At 41.7% G+C, this 25,567-nt stretch overlaps 1 protein-coding gene across 1 annotated transcript in view; it reads left to right on the top strand.

Annotated features, from left to right (window-relative positions):
- The window catches only part of LOC101551538 (E3 ubiquitin-protein ligase TRIM38-like), a 46,819-nt gene extending 35,458 nt beyond the window's left edge, over window positions 1–11,361 (top strand). Inside the window, exon 7 of the mRNA XM_055124275.1 lies at window positions 10,841–11,361. Within this exon, the coding sequence (XP_054980250.1) occupies window positions 10,841–11,361 (521 nt within the window). The remainder of the gene's footprint in view (window positions 1–10,840) is intronic.
- Window positions 11,362–25,567: the final 14,206 nt, after the last annotated feature.

The raw sequence follows: 25,567 nt of genomic DNA, 5'->3' as shown, positions 1-25,567 counted from the left end.
CTTAGAGTTCTTTTATCTAGATTACTTTTGTTTTCCAGAAGATGAAGGTCACCAAGCAAGTAGTGAGGACAGAGGATTAAGAGCAAAAAATAGATGAATTAGTGGGAAAAATTGCCCAGTAGGTGTCAAATGAGGTGTTAGATGGGTATTTGTCTGGACTGCTAAAAAGTTTTCTTGGTGAATGTGTCTAAGATCTGTATTGAGACCATATCTTGAGTGTCAGACTGGTCAAAGTGCTTTGAATTAAATGAGTCTGTGAAGAAGTTCCTATAATTATAGTTTCATGATTTGGTTGAGAAAATAGAATTCAGGTGACTTTACAGAGTTCACACAGCTTGCAAGATAGAAGAAGCTAGGATTCAAGTCTTTGATCTGGATTGAAACCATTCACAGCATTCCTTTAAAATTGACGTATTTTCTGTGTCCTAAGTTGGAGATGAAAGTGTCAGTTATGCCGTTCATACCGTGTTGATTATTTTGAATCCTTTTAAAGCATCTGTAATAGTTGTTAAGTTAATGTTAAATGATAAATTCTGAAAATCTGTTACATATAGTTATTTTCCTCACACAACTCAAAGTAGAGCTTTCCTTCATTTGTTGTTAGTGACTCCCCAAATCTACAATCTTTAATCTTTGGGAGATATTTTTCAGCTCTGATATTGGTGGAATATACGAAGGATGCATAAGACTGTCCAGATCCTTTGGATTAGCGGCAGTCATAAATTATCAGTTTTTACCATGGAACCACTCAGTTTCACTTTTCCCAGTCAGATAAATGCATCTCTGTCTGTCTAGCTGTCTGTCTGTGTGTCTCTCTCTCCCATTTTTTTCATTCACAAACAATGGTGTTCAGTGGACACTATTGCTGTAGTTCTCAGGATGGTTGGGGGAACATGTGGGGATTGAATCTGGCCCTCCCCTGTGAAAAGCATGACTTCAGCCCTTTATAATAGCTCTACTACTAATCAATATTTCTTAAACATTCTCATTTTGCTCTCTCTTTTCCTTTATTGCTTAGGTTATTTTACCTTTTAATCTTACTCAAGTTTAAAGTAAAACCACCACAAGTACCACAATCTATCTGACTTTCCAAATAACTTCGTTGGTAATTGGCCTTAGCTATAACCAGTAATTCTTCATTATTGCACATAACAGTAGACCAAGGAAAATGTGGCCCCTAATCACTCTATGTTCTGTTGGGAAAAGCACTCTTATTTTTGTAGAGGCAGGACACCTATGTAAATACTCAATATGTCATCCCTTCTCTTGTAAGCTTGTAGTCTATTATTCAATGTCAGGAAAGTTCTCTGGAGCTATTGATAGACTCAATCTGTCTATTTTACAGATGAAGAAATGAAAACAGAGTTGTGTCATTTTTGAGGCTCACGTATTTGTATGATAGAAAATTGGAAACAGAGTTCATGCTCATAACTAATTCCCAAAACTCAACTGCCACTCACAAAATAATTCACAGTATGTTTTTTATTTCCACTCATCCATGTTGGTGAGGAGGATGCTTTAGGGCTGCTTCCCCAGGAGTTGGTCCTACAATGAGGAATTGATTGAATGACATTCACTTAAAATGTGTCCTATGGAAAGGTAGTGACAGTACAAAAGAAGCAGGCAAAGAAAAAGGAAAAGGTTCAAGGCAATCTATAATTCCAGACAATGTTTTGGAATGTCAGGCTATATCTCAGTCTGACTTCATGAGAATCACAAGATCAAAAATGACACCGCTAAGGATTCCCCACTCTGAGCTTCTCAGTTCATGGGTCAGTCAGTTAGGAGTTTCAGATCCCATGAGGAGATACACATTTTGGTTTTCTGTCTAGAGGGTGAAGAGAAAAATCTGGAAGGAAAATGCAGATATAATACATCAAAGATAAAGATTCCAAAAGTGAAACTGGTAGTAGGTATCTGATTCAGTCATCAATAGAGAATAAGATCCTTGGGACAGCATATGTTGCTTCTTACCTTTTATGTACTCATCTGGGTCATCTGAGTCTTCTATACTACTTTTTCTCCAGTGCTGAAGTTTGAATTTAGGACCCCACATTTTCAGGCATGTACTCTACTGTGACCCATATCTCTGGCCCTGCTTAGTCTTTGTCACTTACATACACCCCTCTCCATATCTCTCTAGGGCTCTCTCATTTGTTCTTCATGTCTTAAAATCTCTACAAAGAAGCATTTGGCACTCTTTTTATTTAAAAAGGTCTAATTTCCACTCAGTCGGTAGTCTCTGGCCCATTTAATCTCTTAATTTTGACATGTGGATTACTACCTATCTATTTGTACATTTAATCTCTCTACTATACAGACCTAAAATTTACATTTTTTTCTTTAGTCCTAGAATTCTTGATACAATTAGTTTTGATACCTATATTTGTTGAATAGCAATGAATAGATGGGGAAAATCATAAAGCTTCAGTAGAGAAATAATTTGTTTTCAGTTCTTTGAGCATATTGGATCTGGAGATGGGAGTCAGAAGAGGAAACTTCTCAGCTACAATTTCTTTACTTCTTTCTTCTTTTCAGTGAAGCAAGGTTGGTTTTTGTTGAAACTTACTTGAAAGATGTGAGATGAGAGAAAGAGGGTATATATGTTGAAGGGAAACACTGGCTTTATGAGCAAGCATAGCTATAATCTCTTGGGATGTTTATCATCCTCAACTTTTTTTTCCTCTTAGACTCCTTTTTTTGTTTGGGGGCCATATCTGGCAGTGCACAGGGCTTATCCTGACTCTGTACTCAAAGATCACTCCTGGAGAGCTCGGGGGACCAAATGGGGTGCCAGGATCTACCCCAAGTGGTGGTGTGTGAGGCAAACACATGTACTATTCCTCCAGTCCCATCAAGGACTGATTGAATTGATTATTCTTGTTAATATTATCCCACAATTTTCTGATATCCTTTTCATAATATTTATTCTTTGTTTCTTCTCTATTGATAAGTCCCTGTATCTTATTGTCATTGTTTTATTCCTTGGCATCTGTCACTCATTTTCTGGAATCTTTCAAAGAACTTTTAAGTTGACTTTTTCAATATACTTCCCACCCTGTCTAATAGGTTATCTTGGAGATCTTTGCTTTTGTTTCCCTAATTCATTGAAGCTTACAATTGTTACTTTGAGAAAATTGTCGCTGTCTACAATTTTCAACTCAGAGAAAATGAGCAAAAAACGTTCCTGCTTGCTTGGGAACTTTCCAGGATATTGTCTTCACCCATTGATTTGGGTGGGTTCTCAATCTTCTTAATTTATGTCACAATATTGTGAGATTTAGGGGTGAGGTTTTGATGTTTTGCTGTCTAGAATAGCAAGTCTAAGGTTTACTTACATCCACCATTTCCACAGGAAAGCTGTGGGGGCGAGATTTGTGTTGCAACCAGACTCTGCCAAAACCGTGCTATCCTCAGAGGCAATGCCTCTTGCCCTTCATAATTCCAGGACCTCACCCTGACACAGTTGCCTCAGGCCTTGATTTAGGCACCTGTGCGCATCTGAGCCAGGCTTCCTTATTTCTTTCGTAAAATCTGCTGTGCGTCTGACTGAATCCTTGATTCAGATGTACTGAGGGTGTGTATTGAAACAAGAGGGGCGGGAATATGATCTTTGTTGCTTTATAGTCACAGTACACAGGCAGCTGAGCTGTCTGCACACCACTCAGCCCAGAATGTTGGTGGTGTCCCATCTGCTGGGGCTACAGCTGTACACTCCAGTTATAAATATTTTCCTGAGACTCTGTCATACCTAGAACCATTTCTCTCTCAGCTTTGTGAAGAAATTGATGCATAAACACGTGGGAGAACTTTCTGCCCACTGGTCCACCATCACGTGATACCTGCTATCAACACCTAAGCATCTCAGCCACGGAGATTCTGCATGGACTGAGGACTCAGACCCTTTATGATAAGCAGTGTCCAATATGACTCACTCTAAGGAAATCACATCATTGAAAGCAAGCGGGACCCCGGGTATCCTACTGATCCCTTTGTCAGATGCTCTAGGTTGATGTGTTTTCATACACCAAAGTTCCCCACAGGCTTCAGTAAGGAAGACAGCAGATAGATAATTTGATAAGGAGGCAGTAATGTGCATTCCCAGGGAATTCAGGTGGGAATCATCCTATTATTAATCCATCAATGTCAGTAGATAAGGGCTCAGTGGTGTACCTCAACAGGAACGAAGTTACACTGTATACCTGAAACCTTGGTTCCATTCCCACCTTGGGGTCCCTTACCTTACTTCACTGGAAGAAGTGTTTGTAGGAACTGCCCCACATGCCATTCTTCATGAAGTTCAGATGTTTCTACACTCACCTCTGCTTTTTATTTCTCTACAGAATATAGGAGCCATCTTCGGCTGGTGAGTTCCCCATATCATCAGTGTGGGCAGGGGAGGGGCATGGGCATAGAGACATGGATGGAAGGAGCCAATGAAGAAACCTCTGGTCTCTGCTTATTCTAGGGTGTCAGACATCTATTCGAAAATACTAGAGGATGTTTCTTTGGAGGTGTGTACTGTGTGCGATGTCTCTGAGCTTAACTTTTATGTGAGAAAAATATTAAAGCTCTATCAAGGTATGTTGATTTTAGAATCCCTTATTAATTATTAATTAATATTTTATTTAACTCTCACTGTAATACAAGAAAGGTAGGTGATTTTTTATGCAGTAGGGTACTGTTAGGTCTGAACTTCAGATCCTGAGGTGCAGACAGACTGAGTCCACAAACGATAATGCAAAGAAACTTTATTGCCAGCTCAAGCTAGGGCTCAAGTCTCATCCAACACACTGGAGTCTTGACAAGGACCCATACTGCAAATTACAAGCGGTTTATAAAGGTTTCAAAGTTTCAAAGTTAAGCAAGCAGTATGGTAACAGTGATCGGCCAACAAATAAACAATAGTTCCCAATAACAGTACCAGTTTTATGATTATATAGGCTACCCATTCCTTATGGTTAACCAAAGATAATGTCTGAGGCATTATAACTGAGACATAGTGATTGATTGAGTCCATTTACCACCCAGGAACTTCCAGGTGGGTTCAAGTTGTTTCACATTGTTTCATTGCTGGGAAACTGAATCTGTTTCAGTCCCAGGAACTGAACCTGAGGCCGACCTGATTTTTCTCATTTCTGCTGCATGTCATGGCTGCACTCTGGCTTGGTCTGAGCCTCACCAAGTGACGTTAAGGACCTTGACCCAGTAACACATTTTAAAATCCCAAAGCTGAGTTTTCTCTTTCTATAATTCTTTTGAATCATTGTTTTCTAAGTTTCTTTAATCTCTTATAAAAGTCAAAAGTTATGGAAAGAGGAAAAAAAATTCAATTAAGGGATTAAATCAAACCTAAGCTAAGGACCAGAGAGAAAGCTCACTGGGCTGAGAGCATGCCTCATGTTCAGAATGTCCCGGCAGTGCCAACGCAGAAGGGGAGACAGCCTGGCATCCTGGGGCCTTGCCCTGATCGCTGGTCCAGTTGGCCTGGAGTGACCGGGACCCCTGCACCTGCTTGGAGTCCCTTGCCCCAAATTCTGCCTTAGCACTGATGTGCACTTTCGCGTGTATGATTTTATTGTTTTTCAATTTTACAGATGTCCATATTAGAATTGAAAAACTTTTCTCTTTCTGAATATACCAACATTTAAATTTATATCTCAATGATTTGTCTTTAAACTCACTGTCCTAAGGTCAAAGAAAGCAGTGTGGATGGTACAATTTATCTAATTTAAAAAAATATATCTATTTATGAGATTTTAAAAAATAAAAAATAAATTTTGAAGTGGCTCCTGACTGTGCCTTTGGCTTCTCCCTGGTTTTATGTTCAATGATCACTCCTGGTAGTGCTCAGTGAATTGTATGTGGTACAGATAATTGAATCTGGGACAGCATCTTACTCACTACTGTATCTCTGGCAATAACTCACTATTGTATCTCTGGCACTGTTTAAGTTTTTAACTTTCTTCAGAACTGGAGCCATAATAGCACAGCGGGTAGGGCGTTTGCCTTGCATGTGGCAGACCCTGGTTTGATTCCTCCATCCCTCTCGGAGAGCCAGGCAAGCTACCAAGAGTATCCCACCCACAGGGCAGAGCCTGGCAAGCTATCCATGGCATAGTAGATATGCCAAAAACAGTAACAAAAAGTTTCACAATGGAGATGTTACTGGTGCCCGCCCGAGTAAATTGATGGACAGCTGGAGGACAGTGCTACAGTGCTAATTTTCTTCACATTGACACTTTGGATTTTTCCCAATCGTTTAGGCAATAGCAACTAAAACCCAACTCATTTGTGAGTCAAACTCATTTTAAGAACTGGCTAGAGAGATTTAATTAAGGGATTATTCATAAAGATGAGAAGTAGGGTAGAGAACAAGCACTCAGGCAGGAATGGGTAGACAACCATCACTGGCCTGGGCCTCAAGTGGCAGGTAGAGGGCGCTGTGAGGGTGGGAGAGTGTGACAGGGGAGAGGAATGCAGAGCCTGCCAGTCACATGGGAGGGCCATGTGTACTTCACACTGATACTCAGTTGCTTTGCACCCCAGGGCCTTCTCTTCTGCTTCTCAGTAGTTGAAATAAGCAGAGAGAGATAGGGAAGAGGGCCGGGTGATGTGTCCACAGTGGTCAGTCTTTCAGGGAGACAGACAAATGGGAAAAGTGGGGTAAGACCAGCAGGGATTTGGAGGAATACTGAAAATTCAAGCACAGGAAGTATTTCTGCATAGGGGATTTCTGGGAAATCAGTCCTTACGTACTTATGTTAGTAACCCAGTGAGTGGTTGACTCTTTCTGAGTGGTTCTTACAGTGGTTAGCATTCTAGGGACTGGAGCAATACTATAGTGGATTAGGCATTTGTCTTACATGCAATAGACCCAGATTTAATCACTGGCACCCATATGGTCCCCTAAGCACCATCAGGAGAAATTCCTGAGTGCAGAGCCAGAAGTAACTCCTGAGCATTGTTGGATATAGCCCCCAGTAAACATAAAACAAAATATTCCATTGATACATTTAATTTTGAAAATTGTAGTATACAGTCAGAATCACACTTAACTTCATCAAATATATTCTTGTTTTTTCAACTATTATCATGCAGTTTTCATATACATATATATATATTATCCTAGGTTGATCACATTTTACTTATTTCTATAGAATGTCAGTATCTTTATTTTTAATTTTTTTAAACTTTTTATTAAATCACCATGTGGAAAGTTACAAAGTTCTCAGGTTTATGTCTCATTTATACAATATTCAAACACCCATCCCTTCACCAGTGCCCACATTCCACCACCAAAAACCCCAGTATACCCCCCACCCCCACCCCCTACCCCCTACTGTATAGCTAATAAATTTCACTTCATTTTCTCTTTTTCTTGATTGCATTCCATATTTCAACACAAAACTCACTATAGTTGTTGGAGTTTCCACCCAAGAGAGACAGACCTACTACTAAGGAAGCATTTGATAATTAGTTTTCCATTGCTGGGAATGAAGAGATATGTAGTCCCACTGCTACAACTCTTTTTTTTTCCCTTTTTCCTTTTCCCCCTTTTTTTGTTTCCCCCTCATCCCCCTTCCTGCTCCTCATAGTATGGTGTACGCCACGCCGCGTCGGCCAGCGTGGGGCTTTTGCTTAGTTCACAGTCCAGAGAGGTGGCTGCTACATTAATAACCTTCAATATTTCAACAAAAACTTACTGTTATTATTTGGAGTTTCCCCTCCAAGTCAGACCTGTTCAAAAGGAACCGTTTCACATTGCTGACAATTATAAATGTTAAGTCGCGTGGATGCTGCCGCGTCCGCACGGTTTTGGATTTCTCTATAAAGTCCAGGGAAAATTCTGCCAGAAATTGCATAGCCCAGCTCACAGTCCCAGTGCATTGCTGTAAGAAGTCTCTGGAATCAAAGTCTTTAGGTGCAGAGGTTCCGCTTCACTCTCAGCAGCTCCGAATTTATCTGGGCCGAGGGCGTGCCGGTTACACTCCCTTCCTATGAGTACCTGGGAGCCCCAAGTGTAACAATCAAATACCTCTGGGTTAGAATTCTTAGAAGATGGCGCCTGCCATGTGGGTGTCACCAAGCCACTGTTTTCTGTGCAGGAAGAGAGGGTGGGGAGGAAAAATCCACCCCCGGGCAGCACAAAGTTGTAGCCCAGTTCTCAGTCCCAGTGCATTGCTAGTTGATGCTGCGCTGGATGCCCGAATGTGTTAGGTCTCTGGAATCAAAATCTTTAGGCGCAGAGGTTCCGTCAGTATCTTTTAAATTCGATTTTATTTTTATAAAGTTAATCACAATGATTCATTATTTTTATTATTCGAACACCAATCCCCCCCATCATTGCACACTCCAACCGTTATGTTATGAATGTTTCGACTCCAAATCCCAAAGCATGCACCCCAAAGCGGAACCAAAGCAATTGATTATAAGAATATGAGAATCTAACATAAGAAATTTGGGTAAGCTCTAAAATCCATGGAACAATCTTGTGTTTGTAATATGGGTAAAATTCATGAGATTAGCATGTGTTTGTGCGCTGAAAAAATTCTAGATCTTCAACCAGAATCTGTGATATTAGTTGTCTTTTTCTTTTCTGATACAGAAATTGTAGTTGTTAGTTAGAAACAGTACTATTTCTGCCTCAATATTCCATGATTTATCAAGAAGAAAATGGGCTTTGAAAATGACAAATCCCATGGAAATTCTGGTTAGTTTTATTCCTCATTTTTATAAGTGACTGACATGGATGATGATTTTATTATTCTTAGAAATTCTCAGATACTACCCAGTAGTCAGACATTTTAATAAATATTATTCTTTAGTTCACTCAGTCTTCCCCACCAGTCTCTGTAACACACAGTGAGATGACTATTTTCAGCAAATTGAGACTCATAATGATTCATAGTTAAGAAGAACAGAGCTTAGGTTTGAATCTAAGCTACCTTTATTTTTAAAAAAGACTGTAAGTCTCAAAACATGCCAGGAGGGTCAATGACATGGTACTGGGTTTGGAGTGAAACACTGAATGTCAAAAACAGTTATCAATCGCTTGGCAAATTGCAATGAGTAAATAGAAGGTTTTTTTCCTTTAAAAAACAAGTTTGGAAAGACAGTGGTGGGAGTAGTGCGCCCTTCATAATGTCTCCCCTTGTGTTCAGAAAGTGTGGGGGTGCAAGAAATGTGCATTTGGTGGCCAAGAACTGCCTCCCCAGCCTCCCCAGCAGAGCGACAAAGAGACAGAGGATGACAGATAGATGGTCAAATTGGCCCATTTGATACAGAGCTGCTAGCATACTTATAGAACATCTGGAAGGGGTTGAGCTATAGGACTTCACGTAGGTGTGATTGATTATTCATAGAGGTAAAACATTTTGGAGGAGGCAATTCTCTTGGGATTAACTCAAGGAGAGGCTCTGTCTCCCAGGGAAATCTGTATTGCTTATCTCTTTCCCTTTACTTGTACATATTAAACAATTAAGTTTACTTCTTACTAATACTTGCAGTTCTTTGGATAAACACAGTAAGAGATATAGGTTCTACAAATTATTTCTCTAGGCTCTGAGGGCAAGCAGGGGTTTTGCTGTAAATCCCAGGCTAAGTCCTCAAGCCTGTTCAGCTTGTCCTTCCCCATATAGGACATGTCTCTTGCATCAAAACCTTGCTTTTATGTTTTCTAGACTGTTCTATTTCAATTACAGGGTAGCTTTGAAAATCCCTCTGGGCCCCTCCCAGTCCCTTGACAGGATCTCCCTTGGTGGGTGTTAGGAATTATTGCAACTGAAGCCCAAGTCAAGTTACTATGATGGATGCCTAGGAGTAGATATATTTAAGAGTAAGTCAACTCCCAAATATTAGGAGCATAACATTAATGGTCTTACTGTGTTTAAGCAAAGAACATTGCTATGTCGTAAAATATGAAAAGGCTGTGGGGTGGGGCTGGAGGAATAGCACAGGGTGTATGGCGTTTGCCTTGCATGCGGTTGACCCGGGTTCGATTCCCAGCATCCCATATGGTTCCCTGAGCACCGCCAGGTGTGATTCCTGCGTGCAGAGCCAGGAGTAACCCCTGTGCATCGCCAGGTGTGACCAAAAAAGCAAAAAAAGAAAAAGAAAAAGAAAAAAGGCTGTAGTATAAAAAGAAAAGCAAGTAGTTCACTATAAATACAAAATCCAGAATTACCACAGAAATTTTTGAGTTCTACGTAACTAACACTGACAAGCAATTGTGACAATAACGGATAAAACAAAAAGAAAGATAAACTCAGGGTACTAAGGGTGCTCATAAAAGCACTGTAAGATTCTATGGAGGGAGGGAAAAGCACAATTTACTGAAGAAGCCTTCACTTAGGGTTAATATCCAACAACCTCAGCCCACCAGGAGTGATCCCTAAAGCGCAGACCCCAGAGTAAGCCCTGAGCACCACTGAGTGTCGCCTGCAAATAGAAACAAATGAAAAACACAAGTGTTTTGGACCTGAGGAATAGGTAGAGCATATAGTAGGTATATACGTATAATAGGTTGATGCTTGCTGGAACACTAAAGAATCCTCACCATCCCAAATAACACACTGCCAGGAGTGATTCCTAAGCACAGAGACAGTAGGAAGCCTGAGCACTGCCTGGTGTGGCTTCCCCTCAAAGAAAGGAGGAAAAAAAGAAAGAAAGAAAGAAAGAAAGAAAGAAAGAAAGAAAGAAAGAAAGAAAGAAAGAAAGAAAGAAAGAAAGAAAGAAAGAAAGAAAGAAAGAAAGAAAGAAAGAAAGAAAGAAAGAAAGAAAGAAGAAAGAAAGAAAATTTAAAAAATCAAAGTCAAATCTTTTATTCTTTATTTTCCAGAAAATGTGACTCTGGATCTAGGTACTGTTCATCTAGATTTACCTCTGTCTAATAATCAGAGAACAGTGGCGCACAAAGGAAGCAAAGCAATGTATGAAACTCCTGGAGGATTTCCTGTATTTCCCTGCGTCCTGGGCCGTGAGCGCTTCACCTCAGGAAGACATTACTTTGAAGTTGCTGTGCGAGAAGGAACTGAGTGGGGTGTCGGAGTTTGTCTGGAAAATGTGTCAAGAGACATTGACATTGTACGAGAGCCTCAGTCTGGATTCTGGACCATCAGACTGACAAAGGACAAGAGCTGTTTAGCCCTTTCTTCTCCCCCAACCACCCTATATCTAAGTGACCAACCGAAAGTGGTAGGGATTAATCTAGACTATGATCTTGGCTTTGTGTCCTTCTACAATGCCACTACTGGTTCCCTTATCTACAAATTCCCAAAGGTCTCCTTCTCTCGTGCTCTCAAACCTTATTTTGAGGTTTATCCATTTTCTCCATTGTCCCTGATTTTCTCAAATGAATAAGAAAAAAGGGAATGTCTCATTCTGGTTAAACCAGTGCAGGAAGTAGTTGGGAAATCCAGGTGGGAACAGAAATTGGTTCTAATTTCTTACTGCATCTTTCCCCATACCTAGAATATTATCTCAAACATTTGGAATACATAAAAACTGCATTGAAGTAGTATATATTCAGAAGGCAACACAAATGATAATGAATCTGCACTCTAGTGGAAGAAAGCAAGATTTTGTTTATTGCTTTGCATATTTAGCGTAGAATGTCTCCTCTCCTTCACTTTCCATGATTTTAGATCCTTAATTTCCAAGACAACCTGACAGGCCAGTGAGCAGGATGACAGGAGCTCAGGAAGTTCGGGTTCTCTCTCCTTGGTTGGTGCCATATGAACTCACGGGGAGGGGGTAATGGAACCTGCAATTATATCAGCAAAAGCATGAAAAGGGCGGTGACACTTCTGCCCTTTGGCACATTGGTGAATATTCTGAGCTGCAGCCCTGAACGAGAGAGTAAGTACAGAGAATGACCAACCAAGAGGATCCTGCCAGTGAAGAGCGAGAGAAATGTAACAACTGATTAAGAGTGACATTCTTCACATAGAGAGAAGATCCAGAGTAGAACTAGATTTGGATGGTCCTTCAGTACTGGAAAAGAAATTAATATTTCCACATTGTGTTAGCAGAACCAATCATAAAATAAGTTAAAATTAATTTTAGCAGAACCAATCATAAAATAAGTTAAAATTTTATGTTAGCAGAACCAATCAAAATAAGTTAAATCAGTTATTCTTGGCAGAATTTTTGAAAGTTTATATTAGGACTCATACACCAAACAAGTACCCTGAACTATTTTGCTTTCAAAATAGCATTGTTTACAACTCTTATTAAAACCAAATATTTGTTTTCAAAAGCACATTCTGTAAGGTTTGTTGGGACCAAATGGCCCTGCTCAGGACCAAACAGCCATCAGCTGACGGGATAGCAACATTCTGGGAGTCAGAGATCCCTCAGCCTCAGCACGGAAGTCAGGACTGTGGCCCACCTGGCCCCAGAGGCTCCCAGGCTGCTTTCCATGCTTCCTCACATGGACCCCATGGAGGACAGAAGGCCAGACCACATGAAGCAGTCCCACTGACCCCTGCTCCCTTTTCACACCCAAGAGAAAATAAAATCCCACTTAGTCTTTCCCAGGGCACAACTCTACTCCAGCCTCACTAAGGAACTGTAAGGGCCACCTGGAAGTGCACCCCAATAAACTTCCCTTATTTCTCCACTCCATTTCCCTCTGTCCCTTGTTTTGTGCCTTGTGAGGTCTCTGACCTATCGCCTTCCATGTCAAACTTTCATTTTGATCTTGCCTGGGCTGACTGATGAGAGCACCTGCTCAAGTGAGTGAAAGCTGGGACAACTATGACTAGAGAAGGTCACAAAGTGACAGACTTAGGAAAATGTACAATTGAGATAAAAATGGACATTTATGACTTGAAGTTCTGTGCTTTTGTCTGTTTTTTCCTGTGAAGCAATGAATGGCTTTTGGCTGTGGGTGCATGAAGCCAGAGTATCAGATGCTGCATAGAACCAGAGGATCCCTGGCAAACTGATGGAGACTGGGTTGGACCAGAAACCAAAGAGTAACAGAGCACACCACCCTCCCACAAGCTGCTTTGGCATAAGAAATAGTTTGAGCGGAAGGTACTTGAGAAAAAAACAGGCACCGTAGGAAAGAAGCATAAGGGAACAACAAATGGTCAAAGTCATCCGGAGTTAAGATTTTGTCAACAGAACTAAGCTACCACAGGCAGGGATGGGTCCTTGGCACTGGTGGAGGGAAGCAGGTTCTCTGGTGCTGAGTGCAGTAGTAGAGATACCATGGAAAGTGTTATCAGTTCTGTAAGCTCCAGGACCGCAATACAATTGGTTTAATAGTTTAAAACCTATCTACCTTTCCCCATCTTCCAAAGTGTAGATATATGAGTGCTTGCCCCCACTCACTCTCAACCATAAAGGACAGAACTTAATTACCAGAGAGGACTTGACAGCCCCTAGGCTGACAAACAGCACTAGAGGGATTACCATAGCAATCATTTGTTGAACAAATCCTTAGCAGAACCCTGACCATCGCTTTACTAGAAAAAAGGAAAATGATACAGTTTTGAAAAGAACTTTTTAAAATTTACCATTGATTTAAAATTCTGTGGTATTTCTGGAGTTTTAGTCTTAGTTTTAATCATCTATATGTGTGGAGGTATTATCTCTTCCACATTTGATATAAATGAAATATTAATACAATATGAGATAAGAAGAGGGAAGAGAAGCCTGGGCCTCAGTTTACCTTTTCACTCAAAAGCCCCAATCTTAAGTGGTTAGATTGCTTAGAATTTCAGATAAGACAACTGAGGGAATCAGTTCATGAAGGGCTCATTTTCGAACACATCCTTTCAAAAAAGTTCTTTGTTGAATTTCTCTTTTAGAACCTCTTCTTGGGGCCTTTCCACTGCTGCATGAGCATGATCCCAGAGGCCAGCTAAACTACTTTGGGCACCAGCAGCTTGCGGAAATGTCTCTAGACTGTGAACTGAGCCACTGCCCCATGCTGCACCAGGAGGGGAAGGGTTTTTCTCTCTTGGCTTTTCTATTTTATGAGCACCACAAAAGGGAAGTAAAAGCTTGCAGTGATGCAATTTCTGGCAGAAATTTCTCTGGACTTAGTTACTAAAATACAGAAGTCCAGTCCAGCCTTTCTGGACAACAATATGGAGAGTCCTTCAAAAACTAGGAATTGAGCTTCCATAAGACCCCGCAATACCACTTCTGGGAATATATCCCGAGGATGCAAAATAGCACATTAGAGATGACATCTGTACCTATATGTTCATTGCAGCCCTGTTCACAATAGCCAAAATATGGAAACAATCCAAGTGCCTTAGGACAGATGACTGGTTAAAGAAACTTTGGTACATCCACACAATGGAATACAATGCAGCTGTTACGAGAGATAAAGTCATGAAATTTGCTTATAAATGGATAGACATGGAGCGTATCATTCTAAGTGAAATGAGTCAGAGAGGGACAGACATAAAAGGACTGCACTCATTTGTGGAGTGTAGAATAACATCTCATGAGGTTGACACAAAAGGACAGTAGATACAAGGTTCAGGAGGATTGCTCTATAGATGGAAGCCTGCTTCATGAGCGGAGGGGAGAAGACAGATGGAATAGAGAACAGATCACTAAGAAAACGATGGCTGGAGGAATCAGTCGGGATGAGAGATGCGTGCCGAAAGTAGATAATGGACCATACATGATGACCTCGCAGTGTCTGTGTTGCAAGCCGTAATACCCAAAAGTAGAGAGAGAGTATGGGGAATATTGTCTGCCTTAGAGGCAGGGGGAGGATGTGAAAGGCATGGTATCCCAGGGATACGGTGCTGGGGAATGTGTACTGGTGAGGGATAGGTGTTTGTTCATTGTGTGATTGAAACCCAAACATAAAAGCTTGTAACTATCCCAAAGTGATTCAATAAAATTTTAAACAAATAAAAAATAATGATAAAATAAAATACAGAAATCCAAAACTGCACAGCCTCAACCTCATTTCTCTTAATTGTCAGCAATGGAAATAATTATCAAATGGTTCCTTTTCAACAGATCTGACTCTGTGGGGGAAACTCCAAACAATGATAGTGAGTTTTTTGTTGAAATATTGAAGGTAATCAAAGTAAAGTGAAATCTATCAGCTACACAGGTGGAGTGAGGGGGTGGGAGGGACGTATACTGGGGCTCCTGGTGGTGGAATATGCGCACTGGTGATGGGATGTGTGTTGAGCATTGTATAACTGAAACTTAAGACTGAAAGCTCTGTAACATTCCACATAGTTCAATAAAAAAGAATTAAAAAATAAATTTCAAAATAAATATAAAAAAATAAATAAAACATCTTCTTGTAAATGAAGACAGTGGTGGAGTGTGGTCAGGAGCTTGACTGTCCCACCCCCACAGCTGCAGCTGCTTTTGGTAGCTGGGCATGTGCCCCAATTCCCACTGAGAAGAGTTTATGAGGAGGGGAGTAAAGAAAGGATAAAGCATTACAACAAATGTTCCCTTCAACCAACAGGCTAAGATGAAAAAGCAGGATTCAACTGAAGTTACTAGAAAGGCAATTTCTCTCTAATATCAGGACTCTTCCCTTGAGGACAGGAGAATCTCCTGTAAGAACTTTCACCAAAGGCCAGGGACTTGTGGGCATCAAGCATAGGCCCACTCAGCCCCTCCTCCCTGTCTCTGCTCTATCTCCTTCCACCTGTGAAGTCCTCCCTGCCAGAGTCTAGGGGACCAGCAGCCAGTGTCTCAAAGACCAGCCCTTCCCCATTACTTCACATCTTACTACGTCCTGGAAGTGCCAACATTCTGGCTTCTGGTCACCCTGAACCTCTTTCAAAGAACACTTCAGCCTGGAGAAGCCATAGTCACCTCCTGATTCTTAGGAGCTCTGTTCGCAGGACCACCCCCATAGCTCTTTGGATTCTCTTACTCTCTGATCAGGCAGGATGACTGGAAAGGACACGCTGTCCCTCTGGTTGCCATGTTACTGGTTCATTCTGGTGGAAGCTCCGGTGACCATCTCTGTCATCTACAGAAAGAACATCAAATGTCATTGTTCCAGGTCACCATGTGCACTGATCTGGGGGTCCCCTGGTGTGGTGCATTATGGCACCGAGCATTGTCCCCAGGGCCAGTAAAAGACTGATGAATGAACAAGGAACACAGGCTGGTTGTTAATCATGGCTGTTTATTCCATTCTCACTGTGTTAATTATAGAGAAATCATGAAGGGTTGTGGGGTAGCAATTACACATAGGTGTTGTAGGATGACACAGCCTCAGGTAGTTTAGGTTTATTGGGTTACTCCCATTACAGTACTCCTATTCCTTTTTGTTTATTTGTAGCTTCTTTCTTAGTGTTCTGTTGACTTGCAAATATTGTTTTTCTCTTCTCTTTGAGTCCTTTGCATAGTTTATTCAGAGCCATGTCCTTTTTGTATGGACACAGGAAGACTTAGAAAATGTTATGCTTTTGTAACCTGGGAGTCATTTGACTCTACATGATATTTTCCTCCTGGGCATCTGTTCTCTCGACCTAAGCCTCAGCTGCCCTTACTTCCTATCACCCCCAAAAGCAGGGTCCCGACGAGGGACAAGACGGACCCAGGGCAAGCGGTGAGTTGTGTGCTACCCTGGCATCGAGATGGGTCAGCCAAAGTGCCTAATGCTTAACTATAAGTTAAGAGCTTGATCGTAGGCAAATGCTGTCATGATCCAACAGTGATAACTAGATACGGACCCTGTTAGGGTGAGGAATGATTAATCTGGCCTGAGTGCTGTGGTCTGAGTCTGTGGCAAGATGTTGCCAGGAGAGCTGCCTTGCAAGCCTCAATGTATCTCTTACTATGTCCATACAAAAATAACTAGTATTAAGATGTTAATAAGTGTTTGGACTAAGGAAAGGAAAAAACCTTAAGAGTCAGGAAGGGCTTTGGAATGCCCTGCCCTCAGGAAGGGCTTTTTTATGTTGATTTTGCTACCTGGATGGGTGTAGCCTAGAGGGCAAGGTGGGAGAGACAAGGAGGAGGAGAGAGGAGAAGAAAGGCTGGTGTAGATCAAGAGAGAGGACAGAGCTGGGAGTGCGGGAGATGAGAAAGATGGAAGATTGAATAAAAGGTAACTAATCAGCAACCAGCTTGGCCCTCGTTCTTCCTTCGCCTGTCCTTGGCCATCGGCCATCCCGATCCAGCCCATACACAGTGGTTCCAGAGCACCGAACGTGGGCGGTGAGACACAGCCACCCAGAGAGCCCGTGAGTGCACGCGCCCCTCAGCGAGCCTTAGTTTTTTACAAGGTGTGGTTGAACATCATCATAAACAATGGACAGATGGAAAGTCCTTCCTTCAGGGGATCTTCTTCAAGGAGATTCAACCAAGGACATAATCTCATCTAGGGACTCCTGCACTCTAGATTCCTACTAGGAGATGAATCTAAGGGTAGAATTCCATCAGAGGGGGTATTGCTCTCTCCTTTCCTTTGCTAGCAATCCGTTGAAATAGTCATATTAAATTTACTACTTCATAATATTTCTGGTCAACACAGTGAGAGATATATTAAGCTTAAAGGGTGGCTTTTCCTGTGGACAACTTGCTGTATATCCTCAGGCCACATGAGTGTTTCCTAACCCCAACACGTCCTTATTCAGTTACTTCCTTGCGGGTCATATCAGAGTTTATTCCATGACCGCGTTCTTAATGTATTACAGTTTTTATGGTGCTTAGCTTCAAAGCTTCAAAGGCTTTCCCTAAGACACCAAGGTAGTTTATGACTTACCCTTGTTCCATCCAAGTCCCACAGTGTAGGATGACATTACTTTGTCCTTTCCCTCCTTGCCACAAGTAGCTTGTCCCGGTTTTACCCAGAGTTTAGGCTTACCCTAGTCACACCCATCAAGGTGTTCCCGAATCTCTCCCATCCCTTTGTTTAGCTATAATTACTTCTCCATGCTCTCTTCCCCAAAAGAGTTAATCCGAGGCTTTCCCTTAATCCGACTCTGCTAATTTGCAAGGTCAGACCTTCCTAGGATACTGAATTTATATTATATTAGTTAATATTGCCTTTCTCCTCTTCTTGTGCCTTTTGAATATTTTACTTTAAAGCTATGTCTGTTTTGTATAGACACAAGAAGACAATATTATGTTTTTATAACTTGGGAATTAATTGGCCTCGAATATTGTTCCCTCCCGGGCCTCTGCTTTCTCCACTTAAGCCTCAGTTGCCCTCAGTTCCTAGCACCCCAAAGTAGGGTCCCTGACGTGGGACAGGAAGGATCCAGGGCAAGCGGTGAGTTATGTGCTACCCTGGCATCGAGATGGGCCTGGCCAAAGTGCCTAATTCTTAACTATAAGTTAAGAGCTTGATCATAGACAAATGCTGTCATGATCCAATAGTAATTATGAGACTGGGACCCTGCCAGGGATAGGAAAGACTGATCTGGCCTGAGCACTGTAGTCTGAGATTGAGATGGCCCCAGGAGAGCAATTCTATAAGCTTTAATGCATCTCTTATTGTGTCCATACAAAATAATTAATATTATGAATTCTTATATGTTTGCTGGCTGAGGAGAAGAGAAACACATTCATGGGACTCCGCCCTTGGGTGGATCCTCCTGCTGAAAGAGAATTAAGTCCTAGGAGAAGCATCCCCTAAGGGAAAGGAACCTTACCCTATTGATGGGGACCACACCTATGTGTATTCCCCAACCCCCTCATGCTGTGGAGATTTGACTAGGCTGTGAGAGTGGGTTGGGGGCCAGATCCACCGGGCCAGATCCATGGGGCAGATCCATGGGACAGATCCACGGGGAGAGATCCAGGAGATCGGGAGAGAAGCAGAGAGAGAGAATGAAATAAACGGATCGAGCAACCAGTTTGGCCTTCTTCCTTCTTCCTTTCATCGCCTTCCCTCGACCGACAGCACACACAGCGGTTCCGGGGCACCGAACTCGGGTGGTGAGACAGAGCCGCCCGGAGAGCCCTCAAGTGCGAGTGCTCTAGCCCCTCGGCGTGCTTTAGTTTTTTACACCACAGCATAATCCTTTTGTGGGGGTGTTAGAAACTAATGCCCACTGAGTCTTAAGTCAAGTATATATAATGGATGCTCATGAGTAAATATGATTGGAAGTCCATTGAATTGCGTGTTACAAAAGCATAGCATTCACTATTTGGCTGTGTCTATACAAAAAAAGGACATTGCACTGAGATAAACTATATAAAACACATAAAAGAGAAATGTAATATTTTACTTACAGATACAAAATCCCGAGCCCTCAGAAGATTTGACCTGCAGGTTACAGGGTCTGATTTAGAGACATTTGTGATGAACAATTAGGGAAAGAGGAACACAAAGGAGATAAACAAAGGATTGGGAATGCCCCAATGAGCATGCTTGTGCCTTGGTAGCACTGTGGTGGGTGTAAATCAATAAACCTAAGATCCCTGAAGGAGGGGAAAGGACAAACCAATGCTGCTTCTTAAAATGCTTAGAACTATAATCCAACTAAAAGGACAGTGATTCTTTCAACCACTGACCTGCTGGCTACTAATCTGAGCTGCAGTGCGGGGTAAGAGAGTAAGTTCAGGCAGTGACCAACCTGGTGAGTCCTGCCTCCGTGACTGCCCAGTGAAAGGTGAAGGAGGAGTCAAAATTGATTTATGGTGAGTGACTTCCTATGCGGAGACCAAGATAAAACTGCATTTGGATGCAGCTTTAGTACTGAAAAAATAAAAAGTTGTTATATCCACACTGTTAGAGCAATGCCTATGTGGAAACAATTTTAAGTCTTCATAATAGCTATTATTAATAGAATTCTTAGACTTTTAAATTAGAATTCACATATCAAATAAATGCATAGGTATATTTAGAAAAGTATTTTCCATGTCAAATCTTTTTTTAATCCTACTTAATTTGGCTGATGATAGGACCTGATCAAATGAGTGAAAAGAAAAGCAATGCTATAATTAGAAAATGCTACAAATTCCTCCCTGAATTGCCAAAGCAAACCTAGGACAAGAAAAAATGGTGTGTTTCACTTTAGTTGGAACAGTGTGGTACTAGAATAAGGACAAACTCTCAGATCAATTTAATAGAAATAAGAATCGAGAGGGAGATCCTAGGGCTTATGGAAAATTAATCTTCAAAAAGAAGCAAATAACATGAAGTGAAGCAAAGGAAAATCTCTTAACAAGTGGTAATGGAAACACTAGTCAGTCACAAACAAAATAAAATAAGAATTCAGACCCCTTCCTAACACCATGCACAAAAGTCAAACCAAAAATGGATTAAAGACCTCTATATCAGACCTATATCCATAAATTATGTCAATGGAAGTAGGGAAAAACAGTCTATGACTTTGATGTTAGAGTTAACTTTAAGGATTCAATGGCAACTGCTAAGCAAACAGAAACAAAGATAAACAAATGGGATTACATCAAACTCAGAAGGTTCTATACCTCAAAGGAAATGGTGGCCAGAATAAAAAGATACCCCATGCTCTATCAGAGTGTCCACAGCCCTCTACATGGTTTCGGGGTTTCTCTCCCCTTCACTAAGCCTCATACTCTCCATTAGAGTGATAGAGGGACAAAGGGGTTCTTGGAAGGAAATTAAGACTGAAGAAGCAGCTGTGTTCAGTAGGACCTTGTCTGGCTTACTGTCATGGAGACCGAGATGATTTGATTCCCATAGCTTCAGTGTAATGGAAGGGTGGTGAACTTGAACTTGCAACTGTCTTGATCAAGAGCAAGGTGGAGATGGTCTGGACAGTCCCCCTCTGGGAGATTTGTTTATTAAAAAAATAAGTCAGGTTTATTAGAAATATGCCACTAGGTACATTAAAGGTTAAAAAGATCATTGCTTCAGTAATGCCTTTTTTGTGGAAATTAGATTTGAGTTCTTCACAGGAAATTCAGTATATTCTAGTAGGCCTTATTTAAAAGATGAGCCATGGAGAATCTAGAAAACACTTGATTTACTCTGTAGTATAGGATAATATTGGCTTTTCCTTCCTCCCTGGCCACTGGGAGCTTGTGTTTGTTGATTGTACCCCAACCTCTCAATTACCTTTGTCTCCTGATCAGACTCTCCCTTGTAAATACTGTCTTTCTCTTCTCCTTAATGTCCTTTGCATGGTTAGCTATTTCACAGCAATTGATTTTTGCATACGGATATGGGAAGATGGTTAAAAAGACAAGCCTGTGGTTTGGGAGTTGATTGACTCCAGATAATATTACCTCCTGGATATCTGCTCTCTTGAGTTAAGCCTCAGTTGCCCTTACTCCCTAGATCCCCAAAAGCAGGATCCCGATGAGGGACTGGATGAACCCAGGGCAAACTGTGAGCTACCCTGGCATTGAAATGGACCAGGCCAAAGTACCATAAAACTTAACTATAAGTTAAGAGCATGGTCATGGACAAATTTTGTCATGATCCAAAAAGTAATAACTAGATTTGGACCCTGCTAGGGTTAGGAATGATTAATCCAGCCTGAGCACTGTAGTCTGAGTCTGTGGCAAGATGTCCCCAGGAGAGTAGCCCTATAAGCATAAATGTGTCTATTACTGTGTCCACACAGAAGGGCAAATATTAGGAAGCAGAATTAAGATGTTAATTAAGTTAAGGAGAGGAGAAACACACCTTAAGCGCTGTTTTGCCCTCATGGGCCGCAGTGGTCAGGAAGGCTTGATAAACATGTTGATTGTGCTTCCCGGGGAGAGGTGGCTTGAGAGCACCGAATGCAAGTGGCGAGAGAGCCACCCAACAAGTTCGAGAACATCCTTTAATGTGAAACTCCAGAGCAGAGGAGATTACACAGCTCTGAGGCAGCCCACGAGTGGGGATTTTACAGGTAGCAGCTTCGTTCATGAAGGGACCGGAAAAGCTGTATATCCTTGGTACATTTCATTCTAAGCACTACTTGTCAGGAGTCCCATAAGTTTTAGATCATTTTCATTTCTCTCAAGGTCTTAGTAATTTCATTTGTGATTATTCCCTGATGTACCAATTGTTTTGGCAGATGCCATTCAATCTCACTCTCTTTCTGTTTCCTGGAGTTCCCATGTAAAACAGACAGCACAGGAGGTGTCCCACAAGGCTCCGAGCTCTCTTCATTCCTATACACTTGTTCTTCTCTCTGTTCCTCAGCTTAGGTCATTTCAACTGACTTCTCTTGGTTTCTGTTGTTTGTCAAATGTTCTTTAAGTCACTTAAATGTTATTTAATGCTATTAATGGCCATAAGTCATTTGAATGTTATTTAAGTGACTTATGGCCAGCTGTTCCTGGGATCAATAAAGAAATTTTGCTCTCTTTAAGTCTCAAGTTATGTCTCATTAGGACATGTTACAGGTACTTGATCATCTGTGTCATAGAGATGTAGGCACAGACTACTTGCAAGGATGCCAAGACTTCCTTCAGAGAAATTCTTGGCCATATCATCCTTCTGAAGGGACTGGGCCACTCCTTTCCCAGGTTGTTTATTTCAAGCCCAGTGCCCTATGTCCTTTCTTCAAGGCTCTGAGAGCTGACTCCTCTCTTTCCGTTAGCATCTGAAAAATTTGTCCTGACCATGTCTTTTGTAATGTGCTACTAACCAATCTTCCTGATCTCTATCCACAGATGCATAGCTTTTCACCTCCAATTTTATTTTAAAGAAAGAAACAGTCTTATGAAAACTGGAGCATCCATGGACCCCAGGGCTTTCTGGCCCCATTGCATGTCAACGTGCCCTCACCTCCAACAGAATATATACACAACACACACACTGCATCTCCTCACACGACAACTCTCACTAATAGATACCGTATGTAGTTCACACCTCAAAACATGCATTGCACAGACGCATACACATATCCATCCCAGCATGCATATGACAACATATCTGTATCACATGCTGTGCAACACGTACTCACAAATATGTATCAAAACCATACATACCCTACAAAGAAACCTCCCAGTATTCTCAACACAATGTGACAAAATTCTTCCCACATAAATCTACTACCTATATTCTATGTATGTAAGCTACAGTTCAATCTCTACCTTGTGAATATTGAATCGCCACTATAGAAGTCAAATTTAATAAATATGAGTAAAGTATTCAGAAATAAGTCCCATGAAGATGCAATATAATACCCTGTAGGTGTGTGCAAGTTAGGTAGGTTTCACTGTAAACTGGGATCAGAATATTCCAGTTGTTGAGAAGGAACCTGTAAAGGAATAGTGTCCGGGGATTTCTAGGCTGTTTTTCCCCATAGAGGGAACGCTGAGTGCAAAAATTTGTAAGACACAGAGACTGGCACTTCTCTTCCTAGGGTCTGACTTCCTGCATCCCAGACTCATAGGTGAATGCCCTCATTCATTGGAGAGATGCAATCACAAAGGGTTAGGACTCTTCTGTACTGACCCACTACCTCACAGGGCACACACATAGCAATGGACTTTCTGTAGCCTTTGAGTACATTGCTCCTAAGATTTATTTTCACCCTCCTCTCATCTTCATGAAGCAGCCCTCCTTCACACACCAGGAAACAGGGTAAGATTGGTTATGTTGTCACAGGAAATGTCCTTCACGTGGTTGTTGTTTATCGATGGCTATCATTATTTCTCTGGAAGGGGGTGAGAGATTGGGCCATAGCTGGTGATGCTCAGTTTACTCCTGACTTGGCACTCAGAAATTACTCCTTTTGGTGCTCAGGAAACCATATGATCTGCCTCGGATCGAAGCCCTGTTGTTATTATTTTATTTTTTTCCTTTTTCTAAATTTTATTTCATTGAATGACCATGAAGTAAAAAGTTACAAAGGTGTTGATGATTGGGTTTCAGATATATATTTTATCCTGCACCAGTTCCTTCACCAGCATCCCCGACCCTCCGCCAATGTCCTCATTTTCCTTCCAAGCCCCCAACCCCTGATCTAGTGTTATTTCTTAGAGTTGAAATTTCTTTTCTTTTAATCACTCATATGCAATATATTCTATATTGATCCTTAGGCAGGACTAAATTTGAGAATCACTCGGTCTGGGTCCAGAGCCACATCTACACAGATAACTGCATGGTATATGCCAGGAGTCATCATCAGATTGGAGACCCAAGACTCATTCTCTCTTATTGTCTAAGCATTGGTTGTAACAGGTGTGAAGTGTCTGTCCTGGGTTGGAATTCCTAGTCCACGGCAAGCCAAGGCACAATGGGACACTGGGAAACAAAATGGTGGAAAAATCTTTGAGACCCAGAATAACGCAGAGTTGAGGAAACATTCTTTAGCAGGTGAGTGGAAGACAAAGAACCTGATTCGCAGTTTTGCTTCACACATGAGATGCTGGACCAGCAGACAGTTGTACTTTTTTGTTTTGTTTTGTTTTGTTTTGTGGTGTGTTTTTTTTGTTTTTGTTTTTTGGTCACACCCGGCCATGCACAGGGGTTACTCCTGGCTCTGCACTCAGGAATTACCCCTGGCAGTGCTCAGGGGACCATATGGGATGCTGGGATTAGAACCTGGGTCGGCCGCGTGCAAGGCAAATGCCCTACCCGCTGTGCTATTGCTCCAGTCCCAAGACAGTTGTACTTTCAGCTTCTTCCCCTCTGGCTCCAATTCTTATTTCCAAGGAAGACCTCCATACAGCTCAATGGATAGCACTTCCCTGTGATAAATCACTGGGTGAACACAGACCCTAAAATATAGATTTTATCTTGGGTTAAATAAGACTAAGGGATGGCATTGGCCCTTGAAGGACATTTCCTGCTTAAGCCAATTAGGAAAAATATTTGACCTAAGCAGGAAATATTCTTCTAGGGAAATATGGAATCCAGCAGGATAAATCCTGCTAGGGAGAAACTTTAACAGATGTAGGGAGCACCATAGCACAGACAGCTTGGCAAGAGAGCCCTGCCAGCAGGAGTGAGCATCCCCATAGTCTCAGAGCTGTTGCTTATCTCCCACGTGTCCCCATGCCCACAGCTTCACTTACAGTTTATCCTGTGTTCCACATACTAACTCATGAACAGTGTATGTGATGAGAGAGAAGAGGCAAATGGACACTGAACCTAATGAAAATGCCAAAGAGCCCTTTTTCCAAGACCATCAAGGCTAGCTTACTGCCTGGACAAGCAAGTAGGTGTGTCTCATTCTTTGGAACCAACCTGCTGGACAGAGGTCAAAGGTATCAATCCAATTAACTTTATTGTGGCAATCTACCACACCAGCCAATGCGCAGTGTCCAGGGTCAGTCAACATGGCTCCGAGCTATCCTGGTGCTGACTCTGCTGCTCCTGGGCTGGGTCTTGTGTCCTGCTCGGGACAATGAGGAGGAAGGAGACAGCAAAGACAGGAAGGATGGGGGATGGTGTGGGCCTGTGTTTTCATGCCCATGAACCCTGCTACTCTCTCACCCATTTTCCCTCATTCTCCTGTGTCATGAAAAATAATTAAGTACCAGCAATAGCTGAGAGATGGTGACCTAGGAAGGCTTCCAGGTTTCGGCTTTGTGGCAAAGATAGAAATATCCGAAGTCAGTGAGTGTCTGAGCTGGCCCGTGCAGGCTTCCAGATTTGATTTTGATCTCAGTACACAAAACTGCTGCCTGGGAAATTTATGTTCATTTTTTTTAAGCAGTTAAAGAG

The sequence above is a fragment of the Sorex araneus genome, chromosome 2 (genome assembly GCF_027595985.1).
Source record: "Sorex araneus isolate mSorAra2 chromosome 2, mSorAra2.pri, whole genome shotgun sequence".
NCBI lineage: Eukaryota > Metazoa > Chordata > Mammalia > Eulipotyphla > Soricidae > Sorex > Sorex araneus.
This window is presented reverse-complemented; position numbering and strand designations above follow the sequence as displayed.